The sequence below is a fragment of the Lithobates pipiens genome, unplaced genomic scaffold (genome assembly GCF_037356315.1).
Source record: "Lithobates pipiens isolate NorthernLeopardFrog02 unplaced genomic scaffold, aLitPip1_a1.2 Scaffold_35, whole genome shotgun sequence".
In the NCBI taxonomy this organism is placed as follows: domain Eukaryota; kingdom Metazoa; phylum Chordata; class Amphibia; order Anura; family Ranidae; genus Lithobates; species Lithobates pipiens.
Window position 1 is genome coordinate 25,019,045 of NW_027507811.1, and position 15,780 is coordinate 25,034,824.

Sequence of the window (15,780 nt, forward strand, 5' to 3'; positions counted from 1 at the left end):
TGCCAGGGACGCGCTGCGCTGCCACTTATATAGGGACAAGGGGCGGTGTCACATGGGTTGGTGTCACATGGTGACCCAGCCCCCTTACGATGTCACAGTCCCGGAGGATGCTGGGACTGTCGCCATGTGACATCAACCCATGTGACCAACCCATGTGACATAACCCCATGTGACACTGCCCCTTGTCCCTATATAAGTGGCAGCGCAGCGCGTCCCTGGCATTGCGGCCGGAGAGATCGTCGAGTCAACATCTCCTGGAGAAGAAGAAGAAGAACGGAAGGCGGCGGCGGCGACAGAAGACCGGGCCACCGCCTGTAAAAGAGCTATAAGAAGGCGCGGTGGCCCGGCAGAAGAACCGAAGAGGAGGACAAGACCCCCGAAGTCGGAAGAAGAGGCCGCGGCGACGAAGAAGAATGCCGGGCTCCTCCGCTAGTAAAAGAGCTACAAGGAGATAGCGGAGGAGTCCGGCGAGAAGACCCCCGGAGCTGTGCAATAAATTATTTTATCTTGTGTGTTGTGTTTTTTTTTGTACTTTATTTTACAGGTGAATGGGTAGGGGTACATTGTACCCCATACTCATTCACATAGGGTGGGGGCCGGTATACGGGGGCCCCCTTATTAAAGGGGGCTCCCGGATTCCGATAAGCCCCCCACCCGCAGACCCCGACAACCAACGGCCAGGGTTGTCGGGAAGAGGCCCTTGTCCTCATCAACATGGGGACAAGGTGCTTTGGGGTGGGGGGGCCCCCCCTTCCCCAAGGCACCCCCCATGTTGAGGGCACGCGGCCTGGTACAGCTCAGGAGGGGGGGGCGCTCGCTCGCCCCCCCTTTCCTGGCCGGCCGGGTAGCGTGCTCGGACAAGGGTCTGTTGTGGACTTGGGGGGGACCCCCACGCCGATTTTTTTCGGCGTTGGGGTTCCCCTTTAAGTCCATACCAGGCGGCGGGGCCAGCGACATCTCCTTCGCGAGCCCCGCCTACCTGGAGACGCGCTCGAAATGAGCTGACTTTCCTCCGCGTGTGTGGGCGAGTCCGTTCATTTCAAAAGTAGGGCGGATAGTACGGCGGACTTAGTACGCCGTATTAGTCCGCTCAAAAAGTGCCGTGTGTGGGCAAGTAGCCCGTTCGGAAAGTCCGACAGACAGTCTGGCGGGAAGTCCGCCAGACTAAGTATGTCGGACATACCGCTACGTGTGTACGCGGCTTTACTGGAGGCTGACGCGTCATCCCTACTCTGGAACTTTTCCATGTGCTAGACATGCTGTCCCTCGCCAACGGGTTTCTGTCCTTGTCCTAGCCACTTTCCAAATGTGCACCAACTGTATTGGGACAGTGCTACTTATCAGCACTACCTACAATAAAGATGGCCACCGAGGTCATCCAGAGCACCACCATGCAATCAGATGGCTGCTCCCCTGATGACATCTACGGAGGCCTCAGAGGAACAAGAGTTCCTCTTGTCCACCATCCTTGCTGCATAATGGCTGCTGAACAGCACCACCTGTGTAGGGAGGCCAAACTACACCTGCCTACACTGTTGAACTCAAACTTGCCTCTAAACCAGCCATTCTCAACAAGGGATCCGTGGAACCCTGGGGTTCCTCCAGAGGTTGCTAGGGGTTTCTTGAGCTGTGGCTGATGAACCACCTATTTGATGATGCCTACAGAGTTCAAGGTTCAGCACCACTTGGCAAAGCCAGCAGCATGACACCAAATATCTTTTTAGCTGAAGAAGAAGGGGGGACATTCTTCCTATTGACTCTTCCTATTGACCACCAATATCAGAAGCATTGTTCCTAATGAGCCCTACTAATTTGGTTTTAGTAAGGGTTCCTCGACACATGAAAATAATTTTTTGGGGTTCCTCTAGGGTTAAAAGGTTGAGAAAGCATGCTCTAAACTGTATTAGATATTCTTTAATGTAGTCTCAGGATAATAGTGCTCACCGTAATTTTGTTATTTTCAGGGAGAAGAAATGATGGGTATAAAACCTGATGTCACAGAGGCAGAAAAGATTGATGCACACTGTTATCAGTTGTCAGTAGAAGAAGTTGAAATGATGGTGACAATTATGAAGGAGGATGTCAGTTCAGGTATTAGATACAAAAATGCAGCACTCCATATTTTTTTTTTCACTTTTTTTTGTTCTTTTCGGGTGGCCTGTACAGGCACAGCGACGTACCTGTATATCGCTGGGTACAAGGGACGTGTGCGTTCCCCCCGCCTGCCGACTTCTGCTGTGATTGTACACAGGAGAGTTGGTCAGCAGGTCCTGGCCAATGATTCATGGCTGGAACCCGCTAATCGGCTGTATCCAATTACAGCTTAGAACCCAGTGCTGACAATTAACCCAGGGCTCTGCACAGAGGGAACGATCTCTCAGTTTCTTCTCCCTGCAAAGCAGGGAGAAGAAACAATTATATTTTTTTTTTGTAAAAAGCAGCACACATTAGACACTTTTTAGGCACACACTGGCTCCCAGCCAGTGTCATTAGTACAGTGACAGTGTATAGTATTATCACTGATCACAGTTTTAGTGTCAGTTAGCCAGTTCCCCCCAGTATCAGTTAGTGTCAGATTGGCCGCTGCACTATCGCAGTCCTACTATATGTAGCTGATCACCGCCATTACTAGTAAAAAAAAAAAAAAAAAAAAACAGTTTTATACCATAGTTTATAGACACTATAACTTACAAACAATCAAAAAGACATGATGATCAAATACCACAAAAAGAAAGCTCTATTTGGGTGGAAAAATTATATACTGTACATTTTGTCTGGGTACAGAGTTGCATGACCTCGCAATTGTCAGTTAAAGTAGCGCAGTGCAAAAACGTGAACAATCCTGCTAATACTTAATAAAATACTAAAAATGATATACTGTACATTTGGTCTGGGTACAGAGTTGCATGACCTCGCAAATGTCAGTTAAAGTAGCTCAGTGCAAAAACGTGAACAATCCTGCTAATACTTAATAAAAAAAAATCAACAGGAGGAGCCAACGTCCGGGAGACCCCAGAGGAACGTCTTATTTTACCTGCAGATAATAACAAAGAAGATACTGGCGTGGCCCAATGTCCTCCAGGAGTAATCACTGTTGCTCAAAATATACATCACAAGCTTAATCCTCTGGTAAGATCAACAGATCCGTTTAATTCTAAGGACCCTTCTTCTTCTTCTCATTCTCCTTCTTCTTCTTCTCATTCTCCTTCTTCTCATTCTCCTTCTTCTCATTCTTCTTCTTCTCATTCTCCTCCTTCTTCTTCTTGTTCTCCTCCTTCTCCTTCTCCTTCTCCTTGTTCTCCTTCTTCTTCTTCTTCTCATTCTCATTCTTCTTCTCATTCTTCTTCTCATTCTTCTTCTTTTTCTTCTCCTTCTCCTCCTTCTTCTTCTTTTTCTTCTCCTTCTCCTTCTTCTTCTCATTCTCCTCCTTCTTCTTCTTCTTCTTCTCATTCTTCTTCTTCTCCTTCTTCTTCTTCTTCTTGTTCTCCTCCTTCTCCTTCTCCTTCTTCTTCTTCTCATTCTCCTTCTTCTCATTCTTCTTCTTCTTCTCATTCTTCTTCTTTTTCTTCTCCTTGTTCTTCTTCTCATTCTCCTCCTTCTTCTTCTTCTTCTTCTTCTTCTTCTTCTTCTTCTTCTTCTTCTTCTTCTCATTCTTCTTCTTTTTCTTCTCCTTCTCCTCCTTCTCCTTCTCCTCATTCTTTTTCTTCTTCTTCTTCTTCTTCTTCTTCTTCTTCTTCTTCTTCTTCTCCTTCTTCTTCTTGTTCTCCTCCTTCTCCTTCTTCTCATTCTCCTTCTTCTCATTCTTCTTCTTCTCATTCTTCTTCTCATTCTTCTTCTTTTTCTTCTCCTTCTCCTCCTCCTTCTTCTTCTTTTTCTTCTCCTTCTCCTCCTTCTTCTTCTTCTTCTTCTTCTTCCCCTTCTCCTTCTTCTTCTCCTTCTCATTCTTCTTCTCCTTCTCCTTCTTCTTCTCCTTCTCCTTCTTCTTCTTCTTCTTCTTCTTCTCATTCTTCTTCTTTTTCTTCTCCTTCTCCTCCTCCTTCTTCTTCTTTTTCTTCTCCTTCTCCTCCTTCTTCTTCTTCTCCTTCTTCTTCTCCTTCTCCTTCTTCTTCTCCTTCTCCTTCTCCTTCTTCTTCTCCTTCTCCTCCTTCTTCTTCTTCTCCTTCTTCTTCTCCTTCTCCTTCTTCTTCTCCTTCTCCTTCTCCTTCTTCTTCTCCTTCTTCTCCTTCTTCTTCTTCTTCTTCTTCTTTTTCTTCTTCTCCTCATTCTTCTTCACATTCTTTTCAGGGTTGTGAAAAATCAAGCCTAAAAATTCAAGACCTGGTTGTAAATTGGAGAACGAACGCCAGCAAAAAACCCTTTCCGTGTTCTGAGTGCGAGAAGTCCTTCAAAACTAAATCGGATCTATTTCAACACCACAGAGTTCACACCGGCGAGAAACCCTTTCTATGTCCCGAGTGCGGTAAATGCTTCCAGAGAAAAGGAAACCTTAACGTGCACATAAGAACTCACACCGGCGAGAAGCCGTTTTCCTGTTGCGAGTGCGGAAAGCGCTTCTCCAAAAAAGGGCCCTGTGATAAGCATATGAGGATTCACACCGGGGAGAAACAGTTTTCCTGCTCAGAATGCGGCAAATTTTTTGCGTACAAAATGTCACTCGGTTTCCACCAGAAGACGCATCACCGGACGCCGCTGAAAACTGATGGTAAAGTTCTATAGGTTGAATGGTTAAGTCTGTAGAACAATCGTACAATAAAAAGGCCGTCTGAAAGGATCAGCCAACCCATGTGGAATGTTTTTGTTTTATGGCTGAGGTGTGATTTCTGTTCTAATTTTATTACTGGCAATAATTTTTTGAATTTTTATTTATTTATACGTTTTTATTGTTCATCTTCATGTTGCTCAGGTTGTTTTCTCTTCACGTTTTTTTTGCCTTTTCGCTGTTCTGGGATTTCTCCTTCCAGACAGGAATTGAGGGGAAATCTCTCCAACACAGGTATCAATAATAATTTTTGATTATTATTAATTGTAATTTCAGCGCTGACCATTTTTAGTTTATTGCATTTTGTTCTATGTGTATTTCATAGTTTGGCAGCTGCCTTTATATTTTATTTTTATATTTATATTTATTTTTTCACTTATGCACTATAGCGTGGTATTTTTTCTATTGTCTTTACAAGTATCAGTAAGAAAGAAATTAATTATTTAGAAATTAAAGAAACGAATTATTAAAGAATTAGAATTAAAGAAATTCTTTATTAAGTATTATTTATTAGAGTTTGATCTGCTTCTTTTTTTTTTTATATATATAATCACTTTTTCTTTATTAAGACAAATTTCAACATACAACATTGCAATATATATATATATATATATATATATATATATATATATATATATATATAAAATCTCTTTTCATTAACCTACACCACACGCGCTGCTGCCCCCTATTCAGGTGTCCGGCCCCTTGTCGGGCGCCGGGCGTCTGAATTACAGTGGCGGGTGTGTTTTCAGTAGTGCCTGATTAGAGCTGTCGCCTCTAATAGACATCCTGATTAGAGCCGTTGGCTCTAATAGGCTTCCAAATTGGTAAACAGCGGGCGCACTGCTGTGCGTTCGCTGCTTACACAGTGTTGTGTTAGAGAAGCGAATGCATCGCTTCCCTAACACTGACCCGCCTCTCAGCCAATTAGGTGCTCGGGTCTGGTTATCCTGTCACCTGATTGGCTGAAGCGACAGGCGCTGTGATTGAATGCCTATCAGGCTTCCAATCATAGCAGAGATGACAGAAAGAGGATGGAAGAAGACATGGAGGACTCGGAGCGCGGAGGACAGCGCCGAGACAGGTAAGTGCCGGGCTGGGGGCACACTGCCAGCATTTGATAGGGAACAGTAGCGGCAATTGATGGGGTACACTGGCAGCAATTGATAGGGCACACTGGCGGCAATTGATGGGGCACTTCTGAAAGAATGATCTCATATCAGAAGTCACCAACACATCTTCAAACCGTCCTCTTCTTGCAGGCGCTGTTGGATTGGTACCCGCAACTCCTTCTCTGGGAGTGGGAATTCCTCCTCTGCCAGCGCACGCAAAAGCAGAATGCAGCATTTCTCGAAGCAAGGCCTGGAAGTGCTCCATTCTGACAGCCCTCTGTGACGGTGGTAACATTTCCACCATTTTGTGTTTGTACCGGGGGTCTAAGTACGTTGCCACCCAGTACTGGTCCTTGACCTTTATGCTTTTTATACGGGGGTTCCTGTTAAAACACTGGAGCATGAAATCCCCCATTTGCACTAAACTGGAAGCGGTGTGGTGGCCTGGCTCATCATGCTCATCATCCAGGATAATGTCGTCCTCCTCGTTCTCCTCTCCCCATCCACGGACAACAACAGGGATCCCAGAAAGGTTTAAAGCATGCTCTTCTTGTTCCTCCTCATCCGCCCCAGCACCATCCTCCTCTGACTCCTCTTCAGACTCCTGTTGTTGACTTGTCTCAGATAGAGTAGCCCCCCTGGGAATTCATCCAGCATTGCGACTTCCCCATCTTCCTGCTCTTGCTCCTCCATGGCTTGATTAATGACACGACGCAATGCATGCTCCATAAAGAAGGCATAAGGTACGATGTCACTGATGGCGCCATGGCTGCGACTGACCAGTTTGGTGATCTCATCAAATGGCCGCAGAAGTCTGCATGCGTCGAGCATGAGCAGCCACTGGCGCGGTGAAAAAAAACCAAGCTCCCAAGAACCTGTTCTGCCGCAGAGTTCGTACAGGTAGATGTTAACTGCACGTTTCTGCTGGAGCAGCCTATCAAGCATATAGAAGGTTGAGTTCCATCACGTCGGGCAATCGCAAATAAGACGTCTGACCGGCAGATTGTGTCGCCGCTGAATCTCAGCAAGGCGAGCCATGGCCATGTAAGATCTTCTGAAATGGGCCGAGATTTTCTTTGCCTGCCACAAGATGTCCTGGACCCCAGGGTATTTGACAACGAATCGCTGCACGACCAAGTTTAACACGTGTGCCATGCATGGCACGTGTGTAATTTTGCCCTGTTTCAATGCCCTAAGCAGATTGGCACCGTTGTCACACACCACTTTACCAACTGTCAAATTGAGCAGTGTTAGCCACTGATCTGCCTGTGAACGCAAAGCTGAAAGGAGTGCCGGGCCAGTGTGGCTCTTGGCTTCCAGGCACAACAGACGCAGCACGGCATGGCAACATCTCACCTGGCATGTCGAATAGGTTCTGGGGAGCTTGGGCGGTGCAGCGGAAGAGACGCTAGCAGCGGAAAAGGAGGAGTCAGCCGAGGAGGAGAGGGAGGATGGAGTAGGAGGAGCAGAAGAAGAGGCAGGCCTGCATGCAATCCGTGGCGGTAAAACCAAATCTACACGGGTGCCACGGGTTACATGCTTGATGGCCGTCAGAAGGTTCACCCAGTGGGCAGTAAAAGTTATATACCTTCCCTGCCCGTGTTTGCTAGACCATGTGTCTGTGGTCAGATGTATCTTGCCACCGACACTGTGTGCCAGAGATACATTCACTTGCGGCTGAACATGGCCATATAGCTCTGGGATGCCCTTCTGTGAGAAATACTTCCATTGTGGTGTTCCAATGGGCACAAATTTTCGAAAGGCCTCCGAGTCCACCAGTTTATATGGCAGTAGTTGGCGGGCTATCAGTTCTGACAAGCCAGCAGTCAATCGTTGGGCAAGAGGGTTATCCGGCATCACCATTTTTTTACGCTCGAACATTTGGCCCACGGAAGCCTGCCTTTTTCCAGAAAAACGTGAGCTTGGCGTGATGGAAGGTGGAGTGGAGGACAATTGTGAGGAGAGAGGAGAAGGAGAAGTAGAAGACAAGGCTGGACGGTGAGAGCCTGGAGTGTGGATTTGTGGGTTCCGTTGCTCCCACTGGGCTCGGTGATGGCAGCTCATGTGCCTTCTCAAGGCGGTCATCCCTAGGTGAGTGTTGGGCTTACCGCAACTCATGCGTTGACTGCAAAGGCTGCAGATGGCAACACTATTGTCAGCAGCAGACACGTTAAAAAAAGCCCACACTGCGGAGCCATGTGCCGGGTTTCTGGGAGCGCCAGCGTACATGGTTGATGCCTCGCTCCTGATACATTAGCGGTCTGGTTTGTCCCTCCTGTGCAATCTAAGTTCCGCCTGCTTCTCCTCCCTATCTGCTGGTCCATATCTCCCTCTGAACTCTCCTCCTCTTCCTCTCTTGTGGGCACCCACATGACATCACTAGACACGTCATCATCGATGTCACCTTCCCCACCGCTATAATTAGAGATCTCGGAGTAGGCAGCAACACCGGGGACCAACCTCCTCCTTGGGCTGATCTGGGTACTGTCATCAGACTGCTGAGTGGCGGTTGTTGCTACCTCCTCTTCCTGATCCAATACCAAGAGTGGCTGCGCATCGGAAATGTCTTGTGATGGATCGGAAAATAATTCCTGTGACTTAAGCGGAAGGTATATGGTGGTGGTGTTGGTGGTAGTGTCTTTGGGGGTGCACACAGCAGAGAGTTCATCTTCAGAAGAGGGTGCAGATCGAGAGGATGAGGAGGGTGCAGAAGAGTAAGGCTGAGTGAGCCACTCAACCAAGTCTGGTGCATCCTTTGATGTAATCGCACGCACCTTCTGCAATTTGCCACTTTGGCTCAAGTCTGTTGCTCCTGCCCTACCCCTACCACCCCTGCGGAAGGGCCTGTCTCTTCCTCTGCCTGTCATTTTTTAAATGACCCTGTGACAAAAGTCTCTAGAGAAGTGCAGTATGTATGTGGAAGAAGGTATATAACACCCCGCTTCAATCTGTCGTTTTAGGGGGCCACTGGTTTATCACACCAGTTATAATACTTTTTTCTAATTGCTTTTGTCACTCTTTGTAGTATCGCTGCTGAACCGCTCAGCAGTCACAATGCTGCACAGTGGAAATACACTATACTATGCTTTCTATATTTGCAAGTATTTTATATGTGTATTACACACCTATATACTGGACACCAAATAGTACACCTATACCAGTCCTTAAAAGGACCTTTGTGGACCTAATAGTAGCTAGCTAGTAGCTAGTGAATTGCAGACTGTCCCTGCTCCAAAAACCAAACTGTCCCTCCCTACACTGAGAAACGACAGTTGCAGAATCGGTCAGCACTCAGCCTAGCAGCACAGCAGTGAAGTATAATATGCTTTCTATATTAGAAAGAAAGTATATTATACATGTACAACCCTATATACTGTACACCTATACCAGTCCTTAAAAGGACCTTTGTGGACCTAGTAGCTAGTGATTTGCAGACTATCCCTGCTCCAAACACCAAACTGTCCCTCAGTCCCTACACTGATAAAAGACAGCTGCAGAATCGGTCAGCACCCAGCAGCACAGCAGTGCACCATAATATACTTTCTATATTTGAAAGAAAGTATATTATAAGTGTATTACAACCCTATATACTGTACACCTATACCAGTCCTTAAAAGGACTTTTGTGGACCTAATAGTAATAGCTAGTGATTAGACTGACTGTCCCTGCGCCACACAGCGTCCTGTCCCTACACTGACAAAAAACAGAATGTAAAATGGCTGCCAGATCAGGTCTATTTATAGGGTAGGGGGTATGTTCAATTGTCCATGTGCTGAAATGTCTCAATTGGCTGTCCTGTACCCCATGATGGATGTGTCATGGGTCAAAGTTCTTCACAATATAAATGCATATGTCCGCCGTGCGAACAGCGTCAGAAGTCCGCCGGTTTGGCGAATCGCGAAAAGAGCAAAATTCCCCACAAACCGACCGCCGGGCGCACCTGATGTAAGGAGCACCCTAGGTGTGGAGCACCCTAGGTGTGAAGCCACCTATGGGCAATATACTGTTAAGTGAGCGAAGTTGTGCGGTAAAGCATTGAAAATACACCTGGATTGGATGTTCTTTTATTTCGGGTAACAGGCCTATGGCCGGGAATATGGTGGCCAGCAAAAAGGGGTGACACTAAATGCTAGAGTATCTCCAAAACAACAGGTAGGTGACTGTCCCATCCAAGAAGAAGCTGGGCAGGTCCAAAGCCAGCATGGCAAGAACCGCCATCCAATAAGGGACCCCTAAAACTCTGAAACCAAAAATTTGTTAGCTATTTGTAAGGGGAAGATTCTGCCCACCTGCCGTAAATGTAAAAAACATTCTTCCTAGTGATTATCATGCTAATGTACCATAGGGTTGCCACCTCTTCTTCAAGCCAAACCCGAACACTTTTGCGGCACAAGCAATTATTATTATTTTCTTTTTTTGCAATAAACACTATAGGATTATAAAAGACCTGGGAAACATTTGGGTGCCCCAAAGAGAGTAGTAATGTAGTGCACAAAGCGCGCCAGTGGGTGTGGCTAAATTGCTCTTGCTGACATCATCACCCCACCCTTCAGTGATGCAAAACCTGCCCCCAAAAAGCGGCAACAGATTTGTGTATGACTATCTTGGTTACTTGGAGAGCCACAGCCTGGTCTGAATAATGTGTCCGGGTTTCAGGTGGACTGAAACTCGGATACATGATTCCAAACCGAACTGTCCGGGTGAATCCTGGACAGGTGGCAACCCTAATGTTACCACAGCCGTTTCATCTGAAGGAAATCCTGAAAACATGACCTGTTGGGGCTAGGGTTGCCACTTCATCCCTTTAAAGCTGAATACATATGAATTCCACAGGTTCTGTGGCTGATTAAGGTGGCAATTAAACTCACTTGGTGCCTTATCTGCATTAAATCAGCCTCAGAACCCGTGTAATTCATATGTGTTCAGGTTTAAAGGGATATCTGGCGGCACAGTGGTGTAGTGGTTAGCACTCTCACCTAGCAGTAAGCAGGGTCGCTGGTTCAAATCCCAACCACGACACTACCTGCCTGGAGTTTGCATGTTCTCCCTGTGCCTGCGTGGGTTTCCTCCGGGTACTCCGGTTTCCTCCCACACTCCAAAGACATGCAGGTAGGTTAATTGGCTTCTGTCCAAAATTGGCCCTAGTATAAGATTGGGGACCTTGGATTGTGGGCGCCTTGAGGGTAGGGACCAATGTGAGTGTGCAATGTACAGGGATGGGGTCTATTGTAGACACTCACTTAGGTTGAACTGGATGGACTGGTGTCTTTATTCAACCTTACTAACTATGAAACTATGAATAGCAGGGACAGAGTCACTGTTATATCGAGGCCATTTCCCTTGTTTCCTGTCGTGTCACTTGCATGAAAAATGTGAGGCTTTAGGTGGCAACCGTACCCTGAGACAGGAAAGTTATTTCACGGGTTCTCCATGTTAAAAAGTTTGAGATTTGCTTCTAGGTAGTTAATCGGTATGTGTTCCGGTTTAAAGGGATGAGGTGGCAACCGTACCCTGAGACAGGAAAGTTATTTCACGGGTTCTCCATGTGAAAAAGTTTGAGATTTGCTTCTAGGTAGTCAATCGGTATGTGTTTCGGTTTTAACCACTTTCAGACCGGACCATTTTGCTGGTAAATGACCAGAGGTCTTTTTACACTTTGGCACTGCGCTGCTTTAACTGGTAATTGCGCGGTCATGCAATGTTGTACCCAAACAAAATTTGCGTCCTTTTCTTCCCACAAATAGAGCTTTCTTTTGATGGTATTTGATTGCCTCTGCGATTTTTATTTTTTGCGATATAAACGTAAAAAGACCGCAAATTTTGAAAAAAAATGATATTTTCTACTTTTTGTTATTAGAAAAATCCAATAAACTCAATTTTAGTCATACATTTAGGCCAAAATGTATTCAGCCACATGTCTTTGGTAAAAAAAAAGTCAATAATTGTATATTTATTGGTTTGCGCAAAAGTTGTCACATCTACAAACTAAGGTACGTTTTCTGGAATTTACGCAGCTTTTAGTTTACGACTGCCTATCTCATTTCTTGAGGTGCTAAAATGACAGGGCAGTACAAAACCCCCCCAAATGACCCCATTTTGGAAAGTAGACCCCCTAAGGAAATTGATAAGAGGCATGTTGAGCCCATTGAATATTTTATTTTTTTGCCTCAAGCGATTGAATAATGACAAAAAAAAAATTTTTTTTTTTTTTTTACACAAAGTTGTCACTAAATGATATATTGCTCACACATGCTATGGGCGTATGTGAAATGACACCCCAAAATAAATTCTGCTGCTTCTCCTGAGTACGGGGATACCACATATGTGGGACTTTTTGGGAGCCTAGCCGCGTACAGGGCCCCGAAAACCAAGCACCGCCTTCAGGCTTTCTAAGGGCGTAAATTTTTGATTTCACGCCTCACTACCTATTACAGTTTTGAAGGCCATAAAATGCCAAGATGGCACAAAACCCCCACAAATGACCCCATTTTAGAAAGTAGACACCCCAAGCTATTTGCTGAGAGGCATGTTGAGTCCATGGAATATTTTATATTTTGCCACAAGTTGCGGGAAAATTACAAACTTTTTTTTTTTTTTTTTTTTTTTCACAAAGTTGTCACTAAATGATATATTGCTCATGCATGCCATGGGCATATGTGAAATGACACCCCAAAATAAATTCTGCTGCTTCTCCTGAGTACGGGGATACCACATATGTGGGACTTTTTGGGAGCCTAGCCGCGTACGGGGCCCCGAAAACCAAGCACCGCCTTCAGGCTTTCTAAGGGCGTAATTTTTTGAGTTCACTTCTCACTACCTATTACAGTTTTGAAGGCCATAAAATGCCAAGATGGCACAAAACCCCCACAAATGACCCCATTTTAGAAAGTAGACACCCCAAGCTATTTGCTGAGAGGCATGTTGAGTCCATGGAATATTTTATATTTTGCCACAAGTTGCGGGAAAATTACAAACTTTTTTTTTTTTTTTTTTTTTTTCACAAAGTTGTCACTAAATGATATATTGCTCATGCATGCCATGGGCATATGTGAAATGACACCCCAAAATAAATTCTGCTGCTTCTCCTGAGTACGGGGATACCACATATGTGGGACTTTTTGGGAGCCTAGCCGCGTACGGGGCCCCGAAAAACCAAGCACCGCCTTCAGGCTTTCTAAGGGCGTAATTTTTTGAGTTCACTTCTCACTACCTATTACAGTTTTGAAGGCCATAAAATGCCAAGATGGCACAAAACCCCCACAAATGACCCCATTTTAGAAAGTAGACACCCCAAGCTATTTGCTGAGAGGCATGTTGAGTCCATGGAATATTTTATATTTTGCCACAAGTTGCGGGAAAATTACAAACTTTTTTTTTTTTTCACAAAGTTGTCACTAAATGATATATTGCTCACGCATGCCATGGGCATATGTGAAATGACACCCCAAAATAAATTCTGCTGCTTCTCCTGAGTACGGGGATACCACATATGTGGGACTTTTTGGGAGCCTAGCCGCGTACGGGGCCCCAAAAACCAAGCACCGCCTTCAGGCTTTCTAAGGGCGTTACAGTTTTGAAGGCCATAAAATGCCAAGATGGCACAAACCCCCCCCCCCCAAATGACCCCATTTTAGAAAGTAGACACCCCTAAATTTAGGGGTACACTAGTGAGACTAGGTAATAAATGGCGGGTGCCCTGAAACTATAAAAAAATAACTAACCAACCAGCGTCACCTGTAACAGTTATATGGTGATCACTGGTGAAAGGGTTAACTAGGGGGCAATCAGGGGGCTTTATGCGGTAGTATATGGGGGTCCCTGGCGCTATAAAAAGCTGCGGCGAACCTAAATACCTACCTGCCTAACTAGCGTCACCTGTGACACTAATACAGCGATCAGAAAAACGATCGCTTATTAGGCTGGGTTCACACTGGAGCGATGCGGGAACGCCACGAATGCGCGGCGGGTTCCCGCATCGCATGCCTCCCGGCGGCAGTTCACACTGCCCTATGCGAACTGCTGGGAGTGTCAGTGAAATGTTAATGACACCCCCAGATCAGTTCGCATATCGCAGTGCGATCTGCAAACTTGGATCGCATGGTGTGAACACCCATGCGATCCGATTCTGCTGCGGACCAAAAAAAGGGTCCCGTGCGAGTTTGCGGCGGGTGCGGCGGGTGCGACACGAATTCAGCCATACTATCTGTATAGCTGAACTCGAATCGCACAGAGATCGGATGTGATTTGCACTGCAGTGCGGTGCGAATCACATCCGTTCTCATAAACCGCTGCAATGTGAACCCAGCCTTAGTGACACTGGCGACGGGGGGTGATCACGGGGTTAAACCTTTATTGGGGGGGTTAGGGGGGTACCTTAGAACTAAAGGGGGCTAACCCTAACTGCCCTAACAGTTATTAGTCACAAATGACACCTGCCGGGTGATCAGGGGGTTAAACCTTTATTAGGTAATAAATGGCGGGTGCCCTGAAACTATAAAAAAATAACTAACCAACCAGCGTCACCTGTAACAGTTATATGGTGATCACTGGTGAAAGGGTTAACTAGGGGGCAATCAGGGGGCTTTATGCGGTAGTATATGGGGGTCCCTAGCGCTATAAAAAGCTGCGGCGAACCTAAATACCTACCTGCCTAACTAGCGTCACCTGTGACACTAATACGGCGATCAGAAAAATGATCGCTTATTAGGCTGGGTTCACACTGGAGCGATGCGGAAACGCCGCGAATCCGCGGCGGGTTCCCGCATCGCATGCCTCCCGGCGGCAGTTCACACTGCCCTATGCGAACTGCTGGGAGTGTCAGTGAAATGTTACTGACACCCCCAGATCAGTTCGCATATCGCAGTGCGATCTGCAAACTCGGATCGCATGGTGTGAACACCCATGCGATCCGATTCTGCTGCGGGCCAAAAAAAGGGTCCCGTGCGAATTTGCGGCGGGTGCGGCGGGTGCGGCGAATGGCTGAACTCGAATCGCACAGAGATCGGATGTGATTTGCACTGCAGTGCGGTGCGAATCACATTCGTTCTCATAAACCGCTGCAATGTGAACCCAGCCTTAGTGACACTGGCGACGGGGGGTGATCACGGGGTTAAACCTTTATTGGGGGGGTTAGGGGGGTACATTAGAACTAAAGGGGGCTAACCCTAACTGCCCTAACAGTTATTACAGTCACAAATGACACCAATGCAAAAAAAAAAAAAAAAAAAAAAAAAATGACATTGGTGTCACTGTGACTGGGGGGCAGGGGTAATTGGGGGGGTGATCGGGGGGTAAAGGGGGGGTGTGAGTGTGCCTGGCATGTTCTACTGTGTGTGGGATGTGTTGGTGCAACTCACTGATCCGCTCTCCTCCGTGTCGGAACGAAAAATACCGACACGGAGGAGAGAATACATCACTTCCTCTCCTGTGTTTACATTACAGGAGAGGAAGTGATGTCACCGGGGATTTCCATTCGTCGGGAGCGATCGCGAGGGGGTGGCCATGAATGAATGGCCGTCCCCTCGTCCGGGATCGCTCCCGAACGAAAACCGACCGCCGCAGGCACCGGGCGGGGGCCCGATCGGGCCCCCGACCCGCGGGAGGCAAATCACGTACATGTATGTGATTATGCCTGCCTGTGCCATTCTGCCGACGTACATCGGCGTGAGGCGGTCGGCAAGTGGTTAAAGGGTTGATGTGGCAACCCTATCCTGAGACAGGAAAGTTATTTCACAGTTTCTTCATGTTAAAACATTTGCTTCTAGGTAGTCAATGAGGCTAAGCTTCTGGGGGCAGCCATATTGTTGTAGCTCAAATATGAGGACATGTTAGCATACAACTAAATGAACATGTCACATGTCCTAGAAACATTCATCCTGTTTTAGGCTGATGGCAATTTTTGGTGGATAT

The 15,780-nt window shown here is 46.5% G+C and overlaps 1 protein-coding gene across 1 annotated transcript in view; it reads left to right on the plus strand.

The window, feature by feature from the left end:
- LOC143955221 (uncharacterized) overlaps window positions 1-15,780 on the plus strand; it is a 145,377-nt gene that overhangs the window by 8,285 nt on the left and 121,312 nt on the right. The window contains exons 8-10 of the mRNA XM_077465304.1: window positions 1,965-2,091; window positions 2,990-3,129; window positions 4,285-4,713. Coding sequence (XP_077321430.1) covers window positions 1,965-2,091; window positions 2,990-3,129; window positions 4,285-4,713 — 696 coding nt within the window. The remainder of the gene's footprint in view (window positions 1-1,964; window positions 2,092-2,989; window positions 3,130-4,284; window positions 4,714-15,780) is intronic.